This window comes from Brassica rapa, chromosome A04 (assembly GCF_000309985.2).
Source record: "Brassica rapa cultivar Chiifu-401-42 chromosome A04, CAAS_Brap_v3.01, whole genome shotgun sequence".
In the NCBI taxonomy this organism is placed as follows: Eukaryota; Viridiplantae; Streptophyta; class Magnoliopsida; order Brassicales; family Brassicaceae; genus Brassica; species Brassica rapa.
This window is the reverse complement of record NC_024798.2, coordinates 9576448-9599951: the sequence shown is the minus strand read 5'-3', so window position 1 is coordinate 9599951 and position 23504 is coordinate 9576448. Positions and strand designations below refer to the sequence as shown.

Here is a 23504-nt window from a genome sequence, read left to right as displayed (position 1 = left end):
AACATATAATCTGAATCTATAAAAATATTCTTTTTTTATTTTTATTTTATTTTTTTATATTTATTTTTGTTTATTTATTTAATTTTAAACCAAGGATGTTATGATATTTTACCGTTTAATGAATGTCATTTTTGTGACTTTCTCATTCTAGTGCCATTTTTGAGACAAAAACTCAAAAGGTGATATTATTGACAATTGCCCTAATAATTAATCATTTAAAACAGTATTGTCTAATTGTTCATAAGTAGGCTTACTTGAATAAAAATAATTGTTTTCTCACATATGTAGGAAGCATTTGACAAAATGTTAGGAAGAAAAAAGTTTAGAAAAGCGAAAATTGAATACTTTTAAAACATATTATTGACGAATTGTTCATGAGTAGGCTTACTCAAATAAAGAAGATTTTTTTTCTCACATATATTACAAATCATTTTAATACGTGTAATGTTAAAAAGATAAAATTTAAGAGAAACTATTTAAAAAAATAATTGTAAACAATAACTATACTTTAAAGTTTGTTTATCTATGAATTATTCTATTTTTTGTTCATGGGTAGGCTGTCTATGGCTTGTATGTGATTCTTCTATCTGTTAGTCATGGGTAAGAGGTTGGTATTTGAAGAGCTTTTCGAGTATATGTTTGGGGACAAACCATTAGAGAAAAAAGTATGTGTTAATGGAATTCTTTTAAATGGTTTGAATTTCTGTATTTAAAAAAAAAACTTTATGACAGTGTTTATACCAATCAATAACTAAGCTGTATGATTTTTATTATGGTTACACCAAAGTTGGATTGTAATGGTATTTTATGTAATTAATCTAGTGAAAGAAGGGTATTTTATTTATGGCTATGAGAAGGATTCTAATGATGTCACCTAAGTAATGACATTTTGGTTAATCACACATGAGGGTAAGGTTATTTAATAATAGTGCTCCTCAAATAATATAAAAGGGATTCTATTTTTTTTTTCATCAATTTATGCAGATTCATACTGACTTTGTGAACTAAACCGAAAGATCTTGATCTATGTAAACGACGAAAGATAGTTGCTTCCTGAAATTGTGTACTAGGCTATTCGCCTTTGAATTTTGCATCTTTGGTACATAGATGATCTCTGATTGGATGAAACTTTCTTTCAGGACCTTAATATCTTCCAAATAACTTGCAAAAGTTGGCCATTCTTCTGGTTTCGAAACCATCTTCAACAATTGAAAACAATTCGTTGCAAATGTAACTTGAAATTAACGTAAGTTTCTCATATATTTCATTGCTCATAATAGCGCTTCCATCTCTGCATGAAGAAGAGGAGACTAGCCCGAACATTCCTCACTCCTATCAGCCCATCAAATCCTTCTAAAGTGCTGAGCCAATCCTGTCCGGAGAAAATATCATTCTCTTTCCAGGAAATATCTGTGAAACACCATCTTCCTGGAATTGACGGTAGAGTCGTAATCTATACGTGTGGTATTGTCCTCTGTTCGTTCAATATATGTGTCTCAGCCCATAGTGTTGATTCTGTTTCTGCCAATTTAAGGTGTCCCTAGAATCAATGTCCAAATTACTAAAACTTTATTATTTCTTATTTTCCAAATGTACCATAATATCCATGCAAACTAATGATCATCTATCTTCGGGAAAACTCTCCAGAAAAGATGATTCATGTTTGTAAAGAGAGAGTTTATTGGGAAAATAGCTGGATGTGATGATATCTTTGAGAGAGCCCAAACCTGGAGTGCGGGAAGACATTAAAAGAACACATGGCTTATCAATTCCTCATCGGCTCTGCATCTTGCACATCATATATCTCCTTGTATTCCTCGCGCTTGCAGATTCTTTTTGATTGCTATACACGATGTCCCCAATTGCCATAAAAAATGTTTTATCTTTGGTGGACACCGTATTTTCCAACAGAACGCCTTCAATACATCAACTGTGGGCCTCGTGGGGTTTGTCTTTTCTTTTGTTTGATTAATGTTGTAGTCCTTAATTACCAGATATATATATATATATATATATATATATATATATGTGTGTGTGTGTGTGTGTGCATGGAATGTTGTTTTTCAGATATTGCTAATAACTGGAGTTTTACCAGAGGTTTGACGAGTTACATATGTCACTTGATTGAGACTTGTAGACATGAATATGACTCGTTATGTAATTAAATAGATAAAGCAATGTTTAGATTGATAGTTTACAGTAGATTTGGTAACATATACTATGAATAAACACCTCGGTGTTGAGTATTGTTTAATCTGAATTTGGTATAGTACTCAAGACTTCGATATGAATTTTTTGAAAGACGTTTATTGAATGATCTTAAGATGATTTCGAAGAGACTGAATGAGTTTTGGTGAGCAAGAACAACCTGGCAAAACCAATGAGATTAATGTAAACCCTAATCCTTGTGTCGTGTTCTCGTGTGTTAATCCTTGTGTCGTGTTCCTATTAACTTTAGAGATTTTAGAGCTATTTGAGATGAAAAACTGTGCAGTCACATCAGAGTTTAGCAACGAGTGGAAGACTTCCTGTGATCTGGTGAAGCTCATATATTTACACAAGATATAGAATTGAGTTAGATTTCTAATGCCACCAGTTGGAGGTCGATCAGACGGTTTGATCAAAATTAATGCTCGTTTTACTGAAGAGTGGTCCGTCTGAAGCGCGAGAGGAAGTTGTCGAGCTTATATCAAAGTTTTGATCGACATTCCTTCTGATTTGCTCCCGACGAGTTTTTATCAGTGTCTAAGAATTTCAGTTTGGCCCAAAAGTTTTTCCTATTTACAAAAGAGGCTAGAACGTGTTTAAATGTATATTATATGTTTCTAAGCCATTATTGACGGCTAAGCTTTATCTTTAGATTTATAGCTAGAGATAAATTAGAACTACTTCAGAGATTGATCTTAAACTCTTGTTGTTTATTATTTATACATTTTAATTAGTTTATTATTATGTCTGAGTAGTTCTATTGTTAGATTTAGGATTCTTTAAAAGTTATTGAATGAATTTGACTTGATAAGATTGTTTGGGTAATCTTTTGGTTCTTAAATTGTTTATAACACTAGTTTTTCGATTAATCACTCTAAATCCAGATCTTAGGATAATTATGAGACATGATAGTATCTATTTCTGGAACTGAACTTAGATGAGTTAAATGTTTATTCACACCAAGAGTTGTTTTAAGGATTTAGTGAACTAATCAAACCTGAGATCATTGCTTATCTGAAATAATTTAATTCGCAACAAGAGTTGAAACCTTCTAAACTTAAATTCTAAAACCCTAATTGCATAGCATCTTCTCTAACCCGAAGCCTCTTCTTTTTTTATTCTCAACTTTTTGATGATGGTGGTGGAGGAGATATTTTTGATGGTGGAAGTGATGCTGGTGAAATGGAAGATTAATCATGTTGTGGATGGGGAGGGGAAAGATCTCAGGTCATGGTGGTGTTAGGATAAATGGCTAGGCAGGTGATGTGGGAGTAGGGGGAGGAGATATTTCCGGTTGCAGCTTATCAGGTGATAAAAGAGTAGGAGGAGGAGCTCCAATGTGGAGGTGGTGAGGAAAAAGGTTCTGGTGTTGATGGAGTCGCCATAGGAGGAGTGACCGTGGTGGAGGTTTTGGGATCTCTGGTGAATTTTTGTCAGTGGGCTCTCTCGTTGGAGATATAGCATTACCATCAGAAGACAAAGGTTAACCGGTTTTCTCGATCAATTCGGGTTTAGCTATTGAATCGTGATCTCAGTCTATTGTGTTGTATGTGTAGTGTGGTTCAATTAATATGACAGTCTCTGATTCAGAATCAATGTGTGAAACCCACTTTTGTGACTTTCCGTGCACTCTCGAGGAAGAGAGACGTATTTTGATGGAGTTGATGAGAGAAGCAGAGGATCAATTGAAAGAGGAGAACTCATACTTCGTGATCTTAAACATGTAATGAATGATCTCTTATGCATTGACATCTCTCGATGAAATACTGTTTAATTTCACTTTACCACTTTCATAGACTCATGATTTCTGAGTTTATCACTTTAAGGTTGGATTTATCAATAAGAAGCTCGATATTGACTTCATGCGGCGACAAAGGTGTTTATGAATCTTGTGGAGATTCATGGAAGAGTTTTCTCCAGGTAGATTTCTTGAACCTGATTAGATCTTGCCTTTCTGGGTTTTCAATTTGATTTCAAAGTTGCAAATTTGTGAAATTTAGAGTTCTGATTCGATGAAGAAAGTTGGCTGTTTCAGAGAAGGTGTTTGTGTGAGATACTGATTAGATTCTAGAATCTCTAAGTTTTATCTTAAACTTGAACCTATTATTAATACAGTTGACTATTCATTGGAAAAAGTTGTTGGATTTGTAGATTGGTTGGAAGCTTAAGAACATGATGGTAAGGAACTGTTTGCAACCTTATGTGGTTAACTTTTAACACTCTCATCCATGAATTTTGTAGAGGTAAGAAGTTACAAGAGGCTAGTAACCACACTTCATTTATTCATGTTCCCTAAACACCAAATTTGTTAATACTACCACGCCTTCTCTGACCACAACTCTTACAAATTCAGCACACCAAAAGCTACCCTGTCCACCAATCTCCAACACATAGCTCACAAATCCACAACTCGTAAGTCCACGACTTCACTAACCATATCTTCCATGTCCACATTAGTATGAGGGGTATTTTTTAGTCAAAAAAATAACAACAACATAAGCTAAAGTACACCTCAAATTCAAAGTAATCCATTTTGTTAAAAGACTCTTCCAAAGTACTTAAATGTTCTAACCACTCTTTGTATATTGAATAAAACACAAATGTATATAAATTTATTGATATAATTTAATTTTGGGGTTAGTTTCAAGAAGGAAACAAGATAATTGAAAAAAAAACTCAGCAATGGGAATTGATCAACATATCGAAAGATCAAGACAACTGGTTACCCAGTAACTGATTCTAGAGAAACCAAATGGTGGTATTCGGTTTTTTATATGTCTTATCGTTTGATCATGTCAATCCCGGTACACATGTATTTAGTGCTATAAAGTGACTTCTTAATTCCGAAAGGCTACCACACTGATTACATCTGAGGGGATTGTCGAATCACCTTTAACCATACTACAAAGTAAACTAATTGGACCAAAATCTAAGTTGAAACTTCCCAAACTGATATTTGTTTAAACGGAGACTCGAATCACCTTTAGCACATTTCCAGGTTTTGGCAAAACTGTTTTGCTTATCAATTGACCACAGTCATACAAGCAATGGTGGTATTCTGCCTTCCTCGACTATGGCCATTGTGAAATCTTCTGCTCTTGGTTTTCCCTTCGCCATTTCACAACTTAGATGGTACATATTTTAGTTACAAATCCCTGTTCTCCCATTTTTTGCATATTTCTTTCAATTGTTCCGGTGTTAGTATGTTGTGTTTAAACTTTGGTATGAACACGTCCTTGTTAATAGGGGCAATGCTTTCATCATGGGTGATGACATTTTACACATTGTGGCAACTTGTGTAGATCCATGAGGTCGTGCTGGAAAGACAGTTTAAACGTTACCGGAGCTTGGTGTGTACGGATTTGGCCAAACCTAGGTTGTTGGTTGGTAGTGCCACAAAATATATTATGTACTTGTAATGTTAATTTTAGATAGATTTTGTAGCGAGTGATCTCTTATAAGAACATCCCAATCCTTATGATTTCTCTTAATATTAATATTTCCATATTCTCTTAATCCTTATTATTTCTCTTAATGCTAATATTTTAATAATTTTTGTAGTTATGTAGAATTATATATATATATATATGTGTGTGTGTGTGTGCTCCCTTTGTATATTGAATTATAAGACATAAGAGTGTTTATATACTTTAAATGTTTTTTTTTCTAAAAGAGAAACAAGATAACTCAACAATGGAAACTGGTCAACAAACGAAAGATCTAAACAATCAGTTACCGGTAATGGTTTCTCGAGAGGGCAAATAGTGTGCATTTGAAAATGTCTGCCATGGTCGGCGCTGGTGTTTTTGGTTTGCCCTTCGCCATTCCAGAATTTGTATGGTTAGTTACAGATCACTATACTATACTAATTTAAAGAGGCAGCTACGATGGCAGCCAAGCCAAATACTAATCCCGCAAGACCTTGTTTAGAATTTTCTCTCATGTTATCATATTCAATTATCTTTTTTTTTTGGTAAGAATGTGAATATCATTAATGATGATACTAATGATATTTACATTCTTAGCAACAACAAAAAACAAGATAATTGAATGTGATAACATGAGAGAATGTTCAGTTATCTTGTTCATGAGAATGTTATTTAGGCTGCCACTGCAGCTGTCTCTTTCAAACTCTTTCTATGAAATCAACTGATTTTTAAGCTCTTGGTGACAACTCATAGTTTCTTCTTTTCTTTTACTTTTTTTTTGCGAGCACACACATATATATATATATATATATATATATATATATATATATATATATATATATATATATATATATATAAAGTTGTCATGAGCTATTTGGTTTTCTAGCTACTTTTATCTAGACAAAGCTCTTTAGAGCATAATTTTTATTCTTATTGAATCTGCTACCATGATGAAGAATTTCAACTTCACTCCTTCCAACATTTCTTCGTATTGTGCACTTTCTCAAAAAAAAAAACATTTCTTGGTATTGTAGCGGGTAGTTCATACGTCGCTATGTAACCAGAGGCGGACCTATGTTAGTCAATGGGATGTCAGGTGACACACCTTTTATTTTTTTAAAGTTAATATATATGCACATTCTATAATATTGAACGATTGAACTATGTTAGTTTTGACACACCTTTAATCTCTAACCCACTCTTAGTATTAATTACAGAAAATTCTACTACAAGCCCAATAACTAACCCACATATATTACAATTATATTTAACTAATAAATACTTTAAACTTTAAAGCCCAAATAAATTTAAGTTAGAAAATTGTACCTTTTACAGTTTTACTCTTGTTATCGAAAACGTTTGCCATCTTCTTTAAGAAAATATCAAGCAAACCAGACTGGCCCTGTTCGTTTCGGAACCGCTGCGGCATCGGCAGCGACAGAAAATACAACAGTGATTCTATTAATTAATGGAGTGAAACGTGGGTGACGGAGCTATTTAGTGTCGCAGCAGCAGATCTATTACAAACAAGATACGTCGCTGAAAAAATTCGCGTCCATAAAAGACGTCACGGAGTTATCCGGCGATCACTTCCAGCGACTATTTCTGTTTCACCATAGCTACTTCTCTCTTCATTAGTGTTAATTTTCTGGTCGCTGCCGCTGCCGCATCGATTCCGTAACGAACAGAACCACTAACAATCGCCATCAAAACAGGCATGCCCCTTTTGATCTTTAAAAAAAAACTAATTTGCTTTTAGTGATCTAGTTATCCAATTAATTTATATTAGTGATCTACTTGATTTTGCCGGTTGCCACTGCAACTGTTGAGAGAAGTTTTTCATCCATGAAAATGGTGACGACAAATCGACGAAATCGGATTGGAGATCAGGTTTTGAATGATTTTTTAATTTGTTTTATCGAAAAAAATGTATTTAAAAAAATACAAATGTGACTGTGATGAAAATATTTCAAGATATGAAAGATTGCACTCAGATTACAGAGTGCTTTTATAAGACTGTTTTTTATCTTTTTGAATACTCCCTCCGTTTCAATATAGATGATGTTTTAGGTGATTATTTTTATTTCACAATAGATGATGTTTTCACATATATAGGTAACTTTAATTTTATCAAAAGCTGTGTAGCCAATTGCGTTTTTATTATTGTTGTTTATAAGTAAATAAATTAGTTTTAAATTATATTTTAATGATTTTGTATAGATAATCTAAGTTTCTTAATATATGTGCAAAGAGCCAAAACTTCATCTATTATAAAAGAGAGAGAGTATTTATTTTTAATTATATATTGACACATGTTAAAAAAATTCTTGTGTCCGTCACTGTATGTAACTAATTATTCACAATTACAATTAATTAATCAAAAACGTTAATATACGATCATTGTACTTTTGTGACAATTTTCCTTTTTATACTTCAGCGTCAATGGAATTTATAGCAATATGTGTTCCATTTTTTGGAGCGCTACAAGGGTTTATTGAAAGTCTATACCCAAAATGGATCTCTTCAATCCCACTATATAAAAGAAGCTAAATTCTAGCTTCCTAAGGCTATCCACATGGGCAAAATAATCAGGACCAACCAATATGCCAGGTCATAAGGAAGTGGGCTTGAAATTAAAAAAAAAACGAAATCATCACGGCCCAGTCCATAGCCTCATCTCCCTGCCTCTCTTCATATGTATTTTGTGTCACAGCCCATTAAGCCCAACTCCCAGACAAATCCAGATACGCTCTTACGGTTCGGGTTATATCGCCCCTTCCTCTGAAATCATCATCCCTAACCCTAAGCGGCGTCTCGCTCTGTTTCGCGATTCTCTTCCTCTCCCCCAACTCATCCCCCATAACGCCTCCGATGAGAGTGATGGTACTTCAATGTGCTCTCATAAATCCTCCATTCATGATCCCCACAGACCTTCCACATACCCTCTCCGTATCCATACCCGTACCTCAGATCTTAAAATCCAAACCCTCAGATGTTAATTAAATGTTTAAACTTACTTAATATTTTAAAACAAAAAAAAACTGATATTAAATTATTTGACATCTTATTATGGAAATTCACATATATTAAAACAAGGAAAGTCATAGTCTCGAATTATTTGACATCTTATTAGTTTTTATTTGTTATAATCATAACTTAATTTATTAGTAATATTTTTCTTACCAATATCAGAGTCATCAAGTTCGAACACAACGAAACGTAAACGCGGACGTCCACTAGGAGTACGGAATAAAGTGAAAGGTATACACAAAATTAAATCACTTAATCCAGCAATGTTCTATATTTTTCAATTATTAAAAGCCCAAATATAATAGAGACATGTCTCGACTACTTGCTCCAACAAAATAATTTCATTTACTTATTCTACTTATTCCCGAACAGCTCCATCTGCGGCAATTTCCAATCAGGCTATGTTACGCAATGACAATTAACAAAAGTCAGGGTCAAAGTTTGAAAGGTGCCGTACTGTATTTGTCACAGCCCGTTTTCACCCATGGACAGTTCTATGTTGGTCTTTCCTGAGTTACTACCAAGTCAGGCCTCAAAATTATACAAGGAAAGGATCAAAAGATAGGAAGGGTTAAAAACATTGTCTACAAATAAATATACAACGGTCTATCGCACCTACCAGGTAATCCAATATTATTTGCAACCCAATACACAACATTATACAAAAATACTAAATTATTTTCTCTCTCTCCTCCAGAATCACGATCCGATGATCACCCAGAGCAGACTTCCCGGAATCTTAAACAACTTTCTATACCATAAGATGCAAACTACCAGTAAGTCTGCCCACCCGAAACTCTTTAAACTCAATAATTAAGATGTACTAACAAAATTGTTTTTATCTATAGGTCCGCCCGCAATAGAAAGTGGCCGCTCTACAAGATCATTCATAATATACCTCACAGACATCGTTTACGTCTTATCTTATTTTAATTCTTTTTCGTTATCTACTGGATTCTATTCCCTTTGGACAATTACTTATTTCTAGTGTCAAACTATTTTGTTTCTACGTCTTCACATCCAAAAAAACAAAACTTAACTCACACTTTCAAAAACTAAAACTCCAAATTTTAATAAAAATTACTTTAATTACATATGTAATCCGCGCGAAGCGCGGACACCGGCTCTAGTATTCTTAATTTCACAGTTTAGGCATTTTTATTGATAAAAATCATGGATTTGATTGGTTATCCTTTGTTCCTTTTTTTTGCACTTGTCATCGTTGTATGATTGGTCAAGCTGCCCACCATGAATTTTATAAATTGGTGCATTTATGTACTGATTTTTTTTCAATGTCCTTGTTGATAGATCAAAATTATAAAAGTACTAGGTGATGATCCGCGCTATGCGCGGGGTGAATGAACTAAAAAAATTTAATAAATTTTACTCTATAGATATTGAAAAGGTAGAAAAAGTAAAATATTATACATGGTATAGATTAGCAGAAGTACATGTTTGATATACAGATTGATGCAAAGAAAAACAATTTGGGATTGGAAGTTTACTGGAGTTTTTAGTTGAAAAGATATTACTCGAGTATCCGGATAACGATAATCTTATTATGGTAGAAAAATAGTAATTGTCTTATTAACGAAGTTGTAACGTTATATTTTTTTAAAATTATACCGGTTCTGGAGTACATAAAATTGTAAAAAAATAAAAATAAATTGAAGTAAATAATATTAGGTTGAAAAAAAAAACAAAAAGATGTAAATAATATGAATTTACCAATTTAGTGGGTTGATTAAGACTCGAATTTGTAAAAGAGGTCCATTGTTGAACCTTAATATCGATTATGACTCACAATACATATTCGCCTCTTTTAATATATCTTTTATTTTAAAAAAGTATTTTTACTAAAAATTCTCGAGGGTGCACAAGATAAAGGTGATAGTCATATTAAATGCTAGTCAATTAAAATAATATTAAATGCTAGTCATTTAAAATACTTTCAAAATTGAAGATATTATATGCATAGGGCGAACATTAAAGAATTCTACATTAAAAATGATATTTTTCTTAAAATAAATCGGAAAGAATTAAAAATTTTGCAATTTAATGTCTGTCACCATTTGAATGTATTTTGTGGAATTGCTTATAAATATTTTATATATGACATTTTTATTTTACAATATAAAACAGTTTATATTGTCCACTCCGAAAATAAATTTTATTCACATGTATAATTGTCTCTAAGTATCAACCAAAATAAATTTCACAAACAAATAATTATAGAAGAACATAATTATAAATCATTTATATATTCCAGTCCTTAAAAAATGTCATCTATCATTCATGAATCGTAAAGAAGATATTATAACAATATGAATCGTATATATAGTCAAAACCCTATCACTTGTGAATATAAATATCAGACAATCCTATTAATTTTGTATAACATTATAATCGTAGGTTTTCAGAAAATTATAGAAAGTATTATATGCAAGGGGAGAAAATAAAGGAAATCTATAAAGTGATAGTTGACTTTAAACTTAATCGAAAAAGAATAATATAAATTTCCAAATTTAATGTCTGTCACCATTTAAGATAATTTAGAAATCTAAAAGTCTTGTTGCAAAGTAAATATGAGTCTGTAAAGTTGATGACAAAAAAAAAAAAAAAATCTTGTTGCAAAAGTTAATGGATTGAAAAAAAATTTAATATGGAATTCTGTTTTGGATGTATTTTACAATCACGCAAGATATTCCACAAATTTTGACATTTTTATTTTACAATATAAAACCGTTTATATTGATGATTCCCAAAATAAATTCCCAAAATAAATGTCATGTATCCCATAAAAATCCAAAAATATTAATCAAAATAAATGTCACGTAAGGAAGTTTATAGAAGAACATAATTATGAATAGTTTATATTTCCCAGTCCCAAAAAACTGTCATGTATCATTTATGAAACGTAAAGAACATGAATCTTATAAAAACATGAATCATATGTATATAGTCAAAACTCCATCAGTTTTTAATTAAAAAAAAAACATAATGTATGATAACTTCTATGAAATAATATAATCCCTCCGTTTCGTATTATTTGTCATTTTAGAGTTAAAATTTTGCTTCATTTTAAGTGCCGTTTTATGTTTTCAATTCAAAATTTAATAATAATATTTTCCATTTTATTTTTCTATTGGTTGAAACATGGATAAGTGTATAGGTAATGATGTTTTAATTTTGGAAATATGCAAAATTAAATGTTTTCTTAATCAGTGTGCATAAAACTAAAACAACAAATAAAGTGAAACGGAGGGAGTATCATACACATCGAAGAATCCACTAATATTATGCTAAGAATTTGTAAGATAATGAAGCATATACATTGCTCAATCCACTAATATTATGCTAAGAATATAGATAACTATATTTCACCGTTCATTTTGTGGCTATATGTGTTTTGTTCGATAATTATTAAAATACATTGCAGTGAGTAATTATACCTTGAAATGTTTCATGCTATACAGGGCTTCTTCTTATATAGGATAGTAATATAATCTCTTTATATTACTAAATTTTAATGAGCAATTGCATTATATGTAATTAGTCTAATTTAACAAAGGCTATGAGAATCAAGAATGATTCTCATGATGACACATAGGAAATGACATTTTTGTTAATCAGACATGGTAATAAGGTTAACTGTTTAAAATGCTCCTCAAATAATTAAAAAGGGATGTTGAACATGCATCCCATCGGTCATAGACATTAATATTTGAATAGATTGATTTATAATTCAGTTATATTTACGGTATTTAGTTGATGAGAAGCATACTGAATTTATATTGTTTTATATCAAAATGAAAACTCAAGTTAGAATCAATGAGAACCATTTTAATAGTTATATAGACCACCAGCAACAAAAAAAATATTATTTTCAAAGGCGTATGATTTTCACCTTATCTTCCCCATTAGTGAATGTAGAATGAACTCGGATATTGATATGTCTGTGAGTGTGAATTATGATGAGAAGATGTATTTCACGACACATATATACATATACATACATATATATACATATATATATACATATATATTTGATCAAATAGTATATAGGGCTTTGATGTGAAAAAATAGTTTTAGTGTGAAATATATTTATCCCCATATAAAATTTTAGTAACATAAATCGGAAAGATAAGTCAATTATTTCTGAAATTAATATGCCTAAATTAGTGGAAGTACGTATACGGGCTTTCCTTAAAACATATTCAAATCATTACACGATCCATAAGAAGCCACAATAGTATATCACTGTATTAACTCAAATGCTTAAAGTTATGAATCATTCTAATATCTACTTACCTTTTATTCAGAAATTGATGTATTAAAAGAGAATTTGGACATAACTCCAAGTAATCAGTAATTCATAAGATCTCAAATCACGTTACGGGTCATTATTATAGTGCACCGAATGAAACTCCTAGGTTCATGATTTTTGAAATATTTCATATAGAACTATTATATATACTATATTACACTTATATATAAATTTAACAGTATGTTTCAATATGTGCTACCTAACTATATAAACTAACATAATTATTGCTACTTTTAAAAAATAGATCAAATGAAACTCCTAGGTTTATAATTTTGAAATATTTCATATAGAACCTATATATAATAAATTTACACTTATAAATATACATTTAACCAAATTTTCCGTATGAATATTTGTGCTACCTAACTATAGAAACTAACATAATAATTAATCCTTTAAAACAATATTGTCTAATTGTTCATAAGTAGGCTTACTTGAAAAAAAAAATTGTTTTCTCACATATGTTAGGAAGCATTTGAATACGTGTAGACAAAATGTTAGGAAGAAAAAACTTTAGAAGTTGAATACTTTTAAAACATATTATTGACGAATTGTTCATGAGTAGGCTTACTCGAATAAAAAAAAGATTTTTTTCTCACATATGTTACGAATCATTTGGATACATGTAATGTTAGAAAGATAAATTTAAGAGAAACTATTTAAAAAAAAATTGTAAACAATAACTATACTTGAAAGTTTGTTTATCTATGAATTATTCTATTTTTTGTTCATGAGTAGGCTGTCTATGGCTTGTATGCGATTCTTCTATCTGTTAGTCATGAGTAAGAGGTTGATATTTGAAGAGCTTTTCGAGTATATGTTTGGAGACAAACCATTAGAAAAAAAAAGTATGTGTTAATGGAAACTCTTTAAATGGTTTGAATTTCTGTATTTAAAAAAAAAAGCTTTATGACAGCGTACATACTAATCAATAACTAAGCTGTATGATTTTTATTATGGTTACACCAAAGTTGGATAGTAATGGCATTTTATGTAATTAATCTAGTGAAAGAAGGGCATTTTATTTATGGCTATGAAAAAGATTCTAAAGATGACACCTAAGTAATGGCATTTTGGTTAATCACACATGAGGGTAAGGTTATTTAATAATAGTGCTCCTCAAATAATATAAAAGAGATTACACCATATTGTATAATTCTGTCCCGGGTAAATATTATTTTTAGATCCTCCACTGGGTACAAAGACTACTTCTTCTTCCATACATATATACAATACTTTTATAAGGAAATGTAATCATAATGAATATATTAATTAGATATGGAGTTTGATTTATTTACTAATGTGTATAATTATATATGGAATGTTGATTTGCAGATATCAAGAATAGTTGGAGTCCTTATCAGAGATTATGTAACCATAATTGGCTTTGACTAGTATATGTCAAGTTCTAAAAATAATCATTTATTTGCCAAAACATTAAAAATATCTAAATGTACAGATAGTTATAAATTAATTCTAAACGAGTGAAATATATATATATATACATGCTAACATGGGTGTATACAACACATAAAAATATAGGACTTTGACATAAAAGAAGAAAGGACGATGAAGAGAGGAAGCGAAGAGAAGAACCATGAAACCTCACTTTCACCCTTGCCACTTTGTCACCGAAATATCAACATCCCTCTCGATCTAACGGTGGAAATACTAAAAAAACTACCCGCGAAATCTTTAGTGAGGTTCAAATGCGTCTCAAAGTGTTGGTCATCAATTATCAGCAGCCGTAAAGACTTCATAGAATCGATCGTGACTCGGTCCTTGACTCAGCCTCCGCGTGATGCCCATCTTATCGAGGATCTCTACAACAAGACTGATGAATGTTTGTTAGTCATCTCATCTCCTTGCCATCAAATGACTCACAAAGAATCGGTATCGATCCTTGGAACAGATCATGAATATGCCCGCGGTTTGTTCTTTTGTTGGTCATATGACCATCAAGAGGGAGCTATATATAACCCTACTACGAGGCAGTCCTTCAACTTACCAAAGATGAAACATTCACATCCTGGGATTTGCTTCTTCGGATATGAACCTCTCGAGAATCACTACAAAGTATTGTTCATACCGAACCCTGTCCACAGGGTGGAGCAGGCTTGTCAAGTTTTCACATTAGGAGATACCACGGCGGAGGAGCAGTGGAGAAATATCCAAAACATTGAATATCTCTACCCATTCTTAAGTTATCGCAGTATAGTTTCCATCAACGGGGCTATTTATTTCCTATCAAGGTTTAAAGTAAACGATACTACTACTGAATATAAAATTTTGAGGTTTGATATTCGGTCCGAAAAGTTTTATAATGTAGACCTTCCAAAAACTGTGACACTGATGGATCTGTGTTGGTATTATCTGATAAACTACCAAGGAAAGTTTGGACTTATATGTTGCCATCAGCGCATGGAAATTTGGATTATGGAAGAAGATGCTGAGAAGAAGACACAAAGATGGTCCAAGATTTTCTTTTATGAGATGGAGGGTTTCGGTAACTGGTTCATCTCGAATGTTACTCGTGCTGGTGAGATTGTTTTTATCAATACGCCTCTTGACACGTCACGTATATGTTATTATGATCCCAAGCGCAACAGTGTCAGATATGTTGACCTTAAAGACAGCTATCCTAAGGAAAGAGATTGGGATAAGGGTCTTCTAATCAGGACTTTTCCAGATTACGCCGAGAACACAATGAGTTTGTACTAGTAAGGATCTTTCAATGCAACATGTGCTTCTTTATTGATAGGTATAAATGTAATGATGGAAACATAGGTTACATATATAACCTATTACAACGAAGGTCTCGTTGGGTTTGTCTTTTCTTTTGTTTGATTATTGCTGTAGTCCTTAATTGTCAGAGATTATATAATATGTATGGAATGTTGTTTTACAGATATTGATAACAACTGTAGTTTTACCTGAGGTTTTTTTTTTTGATAAGTATGTGAATTTTCATTAGCAAGTAATGACACAAAGAGATACAATTTGATGAAATCAAATCCTAATGCATCTAAACACGCTGAACACAGCAAATTAGTCTGAGAGGACCACAAAAAAAGATCCTCACAAACACTAGAAGTTTAATCAATATCTGATGGATATGATTAAAGCTTAGCTATAACTATGGATTCATCAACAGCCATTTGAGTTTCAGTTGATCAGAGTAGAGACTTGATAACGGAACCTGCACCAAGAACAAAGATCAATAGAGATAACAGCCGGAGAAGGCACCGCAGACCATCCCACGAAGGCGCCTCCGAAAAGGGGACCTTAAAAGAAGCCAGCAATATAAGGAGTGGTGAACGTACAAACGGATGGAAGCAGAGGTTTATCGGCTCAGCTCTGGTCCCATTCACGCAAGCAGAGCACTCGAAGATGCGGTTTCAGAGCGTCGTGAAAGGCAATTCTGAAACTTTGAGCATAGAACTTCCCTTCTTGCACAGATTATACGCTTTGGTACATCTTCGCTTCTGCAATGACCATGGATTATCACGTTATACTTTTTTCTCAAGATTGGAGTCAAAGACTCTATCAGCTTCATTCATCATTTCTTTCACACAGAATCCTTTCAAAAGAGACACCACACTTTTGAAGTCCATATTGATATATATATTACCCAAGTTTTAAATGAGTGTTTGATACGTGACCTCCGTAGGGACGGATTCATCGTAAAACATCTTGAGCAAGAGTCTCTTCGCTTCTCTTGTGAACTGTGCGACTGTGAAGTAAACCTAGTTTAAAGCATTTATGTGTCTAGACAGTCCAACATAAGCTATATTAATACAACCCACACGAAAACCTTGATTCTAGGACTCTCAATATATTTTTCATTATCTATACTAAAAAAAATCAAAAGGATACACATTTTATCATTCAAACAATAGTACAAGAATAGAGAAGTGGGTAGTACTAGGTTTATTAAGAAGGGTGAAACCAGTAGGATTGATGAATTACGAAAGGGAAACATTAATAAAGTTCGGGTTGAAGTTTATTCAAATGTAACTGCACTTAGTGTAGTTGTTTCTATTCTTGTATTAGAGTCCAAAATTACAATAGACAACATAATAAGGAACCAATCACACTAGATTAAATACAGTTGATGAATCTGTCACCAATTCAATAAGAGAGGGTGAACCAGAAGTAGCATTAAATCGAGCAGAAAGGAAAAAAAGATCCTCCACTTTAAATGACTATATTGTTTACACTATAATCGAATGTGATTTAAGCATTGATAAAGACCCGATTTCATTCAAAAATATTTAAAATTCTAAATAATAGTTTGATGCCGCAAAAAAGAGACATTATGTGGGTGATAACAAAATATGGGACTTTGTATAGTTGTCTGATGGTTTCATAATCGTTTGTTTTAACTTTTAAAACATGAACATGACTGGAAACGTAATATTTAGAGATGCAAGGCTCACCTTGTTACTAAAGGGTTTTACCAAAAAGCATGAAATTGACTAGATTATGATTCGAGCGTACAAATATTTTTTGACAAAATCTAATTTACAATATCAATAGATTTTTTAAAAAAATTGATAAGTAATTTTTTTAAACATTTTTACTTTAGTTTATTTGAAAACTATATAATTATATTATTTTCTATTTATATCAAATAGGAAAATTATCTAAAATATATATTTTTTTAAATTATTTCAACCCGTTCATTACAAATTTTTAATAAAATATCTGTAATTTGTTTGATTAAATTTGTGATATATACTTATCTGATGAATGTTTAATTGTAAAACTTATTTGGTGTTAATTTATTGACTCTAACATTTTATTTGTATACAAACTATTTGATGTTAATTGATTTTATGATTTTTTTGTAGTATATAAACCCGCAAAATAGTTATACTTATTTTCAACTTTTTATAAATTATTTGAGTGGTTTTAAATCAAATAATTTAAAAGGAAGATAAATAAAAATTTATTAAAAAGGTATGATCTAATGTTTTATATTGTTGGACACAAGATTACCTATTATGTTTTTTGGAAACACTTAATAGTATGATGTTGTTTTCTATAATTATAAGATTGAATTTAACTATATAATAGAAAGTGTATTTAATTAAAAATCTTACAAAAAAAAATTAGGTCGATGAGAATGATCATATTTTAATAAGAGAGATTATGATTCGAAGTTTCACCAAATGGATGTGAAAACCATCTTCTAAATGGAGAGCAGGAGGAAGAAGTATATATGGACCAACCTTAGGGGGTTTGTAGCGAAATATGAAAAGAAAATAAGGTATACAAGCTGAGAAAATAATTTTATGGACAAAACAAGCTTGTAAATAGTGGTAATTAAAGTTTAATGATAGCATCATGTCATTTGGTTTTGTAGAAATGATCGTTCATCGATGTAACTACTACATTAAGGTTAGTGATAGCATAATTGTTATGTTAGTCTAATATGTTGACAGAGATACATCATAATGATTGTTGAGTTTGTCTTATAAATGATATATTAGTTAGATCTTAGAAAGATATGAATACCATGTAAAAATAGCTCCAATTCAAAAAGGGGACACATTCAGCAAAAAAACGGTGAAAAACTTTATGAATCACTGGTTGGGAATTTGAACTATGTTTAGGACATATATACTCGACCATAGGTCGTGTACAAATTAAGAAAACGGTGAAAAACTGTGTGCCCAAACTCCAAGAAGTTGAAAAACGTTTCATTAAACGTTTACAAATAAAAAGTCTTTGCCAAGATTGATAATCGTGCCACACTAGTCAAGCTCTGTCTCGTCAACTGCTGCAACTTGAATCAAGAAACTTTTCTTCAGCAAGAATCACATCATTTTGCCAGGTGTACAAGTGCCTTCCTATTTCATTCACCGGACCACTGGTAACTTTCAGGTTTAAGGCTTGTGCTGTTTTCGTTCAGGTAAGTTGTCGGTTGGGAGGTAGATTGGAGAACGACTTTGATTCAAGATGGGCGTCATATGGTTATATTTGACTATATTTTGCCTTTACACGACGAAAATTCTCCTCTCCTCATCCAATACAAAACTACAATCATGTGGATATACAGTTTCATCTCATCACTGATGACAGCTCAAAGTTCAGTTTAGTAGGATGTGGCACGAGACTTCACAATGACAATACTCCATCTATGGATAGCAGAGCTAGAAATTTAAATATAGTTCAAGATAGCAACTATGAGACTGAAGAGAATGGAGACAGCGAGATAGTGACAAAGAGAAACAGGAAGCTGCCCACGGCCAGGTAATGAACTGAACATTCTCTGTCTCTTTTTCTTGACATCCCATATATATCTTTGATTTTTCATAGCCTTGCAAGACTAGCCTGTGCTTAATGAAGCCGTCCCTGAAAACAAGATGAAACTTAACTCTTCTGAAACAATTTGTTACCCCCTTGTGTGTAAACCAGAGCTTGTTTTGAAAAGTGTATGATCTATCAAGATATGTATGTACTTTGACCAAAAAAAAAAAAATCAAGATATGTATGTAGAACTTGTTATCGACTATGAATGCACATCCTCATTATTTTAACATGATAGAATCAAGAGAGCATCAGTTTCATCATACCTAAAACATCGTTTACATCAACAAAACTCACTATTGCCTTCTTGTATTGGGAAGAAAACCATCTTTAGCCATTTCAGCAAGCACATCAAGAACCACATCCATATTCCCTTCTCTATGATTGATTTCCACAAGCACTTTAGCTTGCTCTGCTTCACTCAACTCACAGCTTCTCAATACATTGTCAATAACACTACTCAATTCATCTACCATACCTTCCTTGTGAAACGCCTTAACAAGAGCAATAGCAGTCACAGTATGCACAAGAAATCCACAACTTACCATCTCCTTGTATAACCTATATGCTTTCCTTACATCTCCACCTCTGCAATGACCATGGATCATAACATTATACGCTGTTCCATCGGGTTTATGGTTTTTCTCAATCATAGAATCAAAGACTCTATCAGCTTCATTCATCATCCCTTTCATACAGAACCCTTTGATGAGAGACACCACGCTTTTGAACTCTATGTTACCACAGTTCTCGATGAGTGTCTGATACGTGACATCACTAGGAACTGATTCATCATAAAACAGCTTGAGAAGAAGTCTCTTCGCTTCTCTTGTCCTAGCTTGCTTGTTAAGCCCGTTGATAAGCACGCTATAAGTCACAACATCAGGCAACAAGCCTTTCTCGACCATTTCGTTGTGCAAGTTTAACGCTTTCTCCAAACCCCCTTCTGCGCAGTGAGCATTGATCAAGGCTGTGTAAGTAAACTCATCAGGTGTAAGGCCAACTCTCAGCATCTCATCGAAAAGATCACAAGCTTCCTTTGTCCTTCTCTGCTCACAAAACCCTTGAATTAGCGACGAGTAAGTGATCGTATCAGGCTGAATCCCTTTCCCAACCATTTCCTTCTTGACTCTCACCGCTTCATGTACATCGTAGCTCCTACAAAATCCGGACAACATTATGCTGTAACTCACCACATCAGGAGCCAAACCTTTCTCCTTCATATCTTCAAGAACAGCTCTCGCGTCTTCCATCTTCCCAGCAACACAATGTCCGTTAATCAGAGCATTATAAGTCACGATCGAAGGCCTAAACCCGTGATCAACCATCTCTTTCAAGACACGATAAGCTTCATTCATACACCCCTTTTGGGAGAACCCATCAACCAACGTGGTGTAAGTACGCTCATTAGGACAAAGCCCTCTCACACGCATCTGATCAAGAAACTCCACAGCACGGTTCATGTTCCCGGCCTTACACATGCTATGTATCAGCGAAGTATAAGTGATGACACTAGGAGACAACCCATGCCTCAGCATCTCCGCGTGCATCACAAGAGCTTGGTGAAAGTTGCCTTCTTTACAGTACCCTTTAATAAGAGTATTGTAAGTGACTTCATCTAGAGAGAAGCCTCTCCTGTTCATCTCCGTAAGAACCAAGCTCGTCTCCTTCATCCTCCCTTCTCTACACAACCCGTTAATAACCACATTGTAAGAAATCAAATTAGGCTCCAAACCCTTTAAAGCCATTGCTCTCAAAAGCTCAAACCCATCATCGATCCTACGCAGCTTACAGTACCCATCTATCAAAGTGTTGTAAGTAACAACATTGGGAAGACAACCTTTCTTCTCCATTTTATCGAAAAACTGAAGAGCAGCGTCTAGATTCCCAGCAGAGCAAAACCCTCTGATCAAAATGTTGTAAGTGAAGACATTCGGAGAGACCTGCGTCTCCAACATCTCCTTGAAGACATCCTCAGCGAAGGTAATGTCTCTCTTGGTTCTAATCGTAGCGTCTAAGACAGCGTTGTAAGACAACACTCCAGGCATAAAGCCATGGCCTTTAGCGAGGTGAATGACACTCAAAGCCTTATCGATGAGATTCAAACGGGAGTAAGACTTCACTACCAGATCGAAAACAGAGGAAGTTGAATCGCACAAAGCGTAGGTCTCTTGCAGCGAGCCGAAGACGAGAGAAGCGTCTTGGGTTTTGGCGGCGACGTCCTCGGCGAGGGTCTGCGCGGTTTTGTAGAGCTTGAAGTTGGTGAGGATGTGGAGAGTGATGCATTTGCAACGGAGGGTGAAGAAGTGGTGTGGGTTGGCCCAGTTTAGGAACTTGAGGATGAGTGCTTGGTCGTTCTGGGATTTGAGGAGGAGGATAGAGGCTGCTTCTGGGGTGAAGTCTGCCGAGATGTGTTGGAGTTGGTAAGGGTGGCGTCTGAGAAAGGTTAAAGCTTTGTCGACGAGAAGGGAGTTTGGAGGAGGAGAAGCGAGGCTCGAGAGAGATCGTCGGATTAGGGTTTTGGAGATAAGCATTGGTTTTTGGGGTTTAGGGAAGAGAGAGAGAGAGGGATCAAAGAAATGAAGAAGACCATGGGGGATTTGATTTGATCTCAGCCGTCCGATTATTCATCTGTTTTCTACTTTTCTGCTTTAGATTCCCGTCAGCTACTAGAATCTTGACTGCACGGATATTTATTTTTGTTTTTAATTTTTTTTTGGTCGACCATTCACTCATTGTAGTTACTGGAAAAATTGGCAAATAATTCAAAAATAATTTTAACTAGGTGACCGGTCCGCACCCTGTGCGGGCATAAGAACATGACCGGTCCGCACTCTATGTTCCCTCTCGATCCGCACTTCACGAGAGGGAACACAGTAACGTTAGTATGAAGAGGCATATATTGTGTGTATGTATAATTGCAACGTCACAAAATATTTTGTGTGTTTACGAAGATACTTTCATTCAAAAAATAGAATAAAGACTGTATAATTTTAGAAATAACAGATTTTATATTATCATTAATTAAAATTGTATTGTATATGTGTCGTAATTCTTTATTTTCGGTGAATAATATTATTTTTCTATAAATAATATACAAACATTTATGTAGACATATTAAAAGAAAATATAATAAAAATCAAAATATTATCCATAAATAATATAAATTATGAAGTACATTTCTCGATAAAGAAAGCAAATTCAATTAAAAACCTGCAAAAAATTATATCTACCAAGCTCTTCTGCTTACATGTATTTTGTCTACCACGTTCCTCAATCGAGGTATTTTTTTGGATGTTATTGTTACTAAAATTACATTTTAAATATAAAAAAGAAAATATCTCGGGAGTAGTTTACACTAATGATTTAATTAACAAATCTTGTCCTTAAAGTTTAAATATTAAAGCATGAGATTAGGAAATAAGATATTATTTCAGTAGAGAAAATACCATCCTACTATAGATATTTTAAAAATATAATTGATTAAATTAATTTTGATGTACAGTAGAGAAAATACCATTCTAAGTGCACATCTTTTGCAGGATCGGAATGGTGAACTCTTAGAGGTCTGAAATATGACCACTTCTCTCAAATCATCTCTGAAAAAATATAAAACCAAATCACAATCAGCAAACCAAAAAACAAATATGTGTATATATAAGCTTATAATTCTAAACAATAATATAAATCTACAAATCAAAAAAAAAAAATATTCGCAGCACAAAAAGATGCTATTGAAATGATTTAGCTGAGAGATGTTATCAAATTGAGTAAAATTTTTTTACCAGATTGAGGAACAAAGATGTTATCGAAATGATATATCAAAGAGGTGTACAATCAAATCATATATAGCTTCAGTGGAGAAATCGTCATAATAGGGTATCTGCATATAAACCAAAAGAAAAATCAGCTCTCATGAAATATAAAAGCTTAATGTTCTAAAATAAGAAGAAAAAAAAGTTCAGAACATTATTAACATTAAAAGTTTAGAATACAAAGTTCAATTATTTCGTTTCTTATACTGTGAATGTCTTATTTATAGTAAATTGGTAGACGTTTCTCATTGATTTAGCTTGCATGATAAGCTAAGAAATAAAATATTCTTTAATAAATTCTCAATAAATCTTATACTTATAAGGTAATATTATTTTTGGAATATCTTGTTAATAAAGCTAAAGGAGAACATCTCGTGAATA

General features: G+C 32.9%; 2 protein-coding genes across 13 annotated transcripts; one reads left to right on the top strand and one right to left on the bottom strand.

Annotated features, from left to right (window-relative positions):
* The first annotated feature begins 36 nt into the window (after window positions 1-36).
* Window positions 37-19480, top strand: LOC103863911 (putative F-box protein At1g32420). Of its 12 annotated transcripts, none has more exons than XM_033290094.1 (3): window positions 37-3690; window positions 3765-3931; window positions 4035-19480. In XM_033290094.1, exon 3 carries the CDS (start codon window positions 14563-14565, stop codon window positions 15712-15714), a length of 1152 nt encoding a protein of 383 aa, XP_033145985.1. In that variant the 5' UTR covers window positions 37-3690; window positions 3765-3931; window positions 4035-14562; the 3' UTR covers window positions 15715-19480. The 12 variants fall into 12 exon arrangements, with proteins under 12 accessions (XP_033145985.1, XP_033145991.1, XP_033145987.1 ...); XM_033290100.1 differs by having other exon boundaries at window positions 37-3931; window positions 4035-4128; window positions 5511-19480; XM_033290096.1 differs by having other exon boundaries at window positions 37-3931; window positions 4035-4128; window positions 5207-19480.
* LOC103863910 (pentatricopeptide repeat-containing protein At5g39710) lies at window positions 18995-22285 on the bottom strand. Its single transcript, XM_009141667.3, has 2 exons — window positions 19575-22285; window positions 18995-19353 (listed from the first exon to the last, which is right to left on the bottom strand). The coding sequence occupies exon 1, from the start codon at window positions 21840-21842 to the stop codon at window positions 19605-19607; it is 2238 nt and encodes a 745-aa protein (XP_009139915.1). The 5' UTR covers window positions 21843-22285; the 3' UTR covers window positions 18995-19353; window positions 19575-19604.
* Between the last annotated feature and the right edge of the window lie 1219 nt (window positions 22286-23504).

Coding starts and splice junctions, on each gene's coding strand:
- LOC103863911 (XM_033290094.1), top strand. CDS start 14,563: ATGAAGAGAGGAAGCGAAGAGAAGAACCATGAAACCTCACTTTCACCC.
- LOC103863910 (XM_009141667.3), bottom strand. CDS start 21,842: ATGCTTATCTCCAAAACCCTAATCCGACGATCTCTCTCGAGCCTCGCT.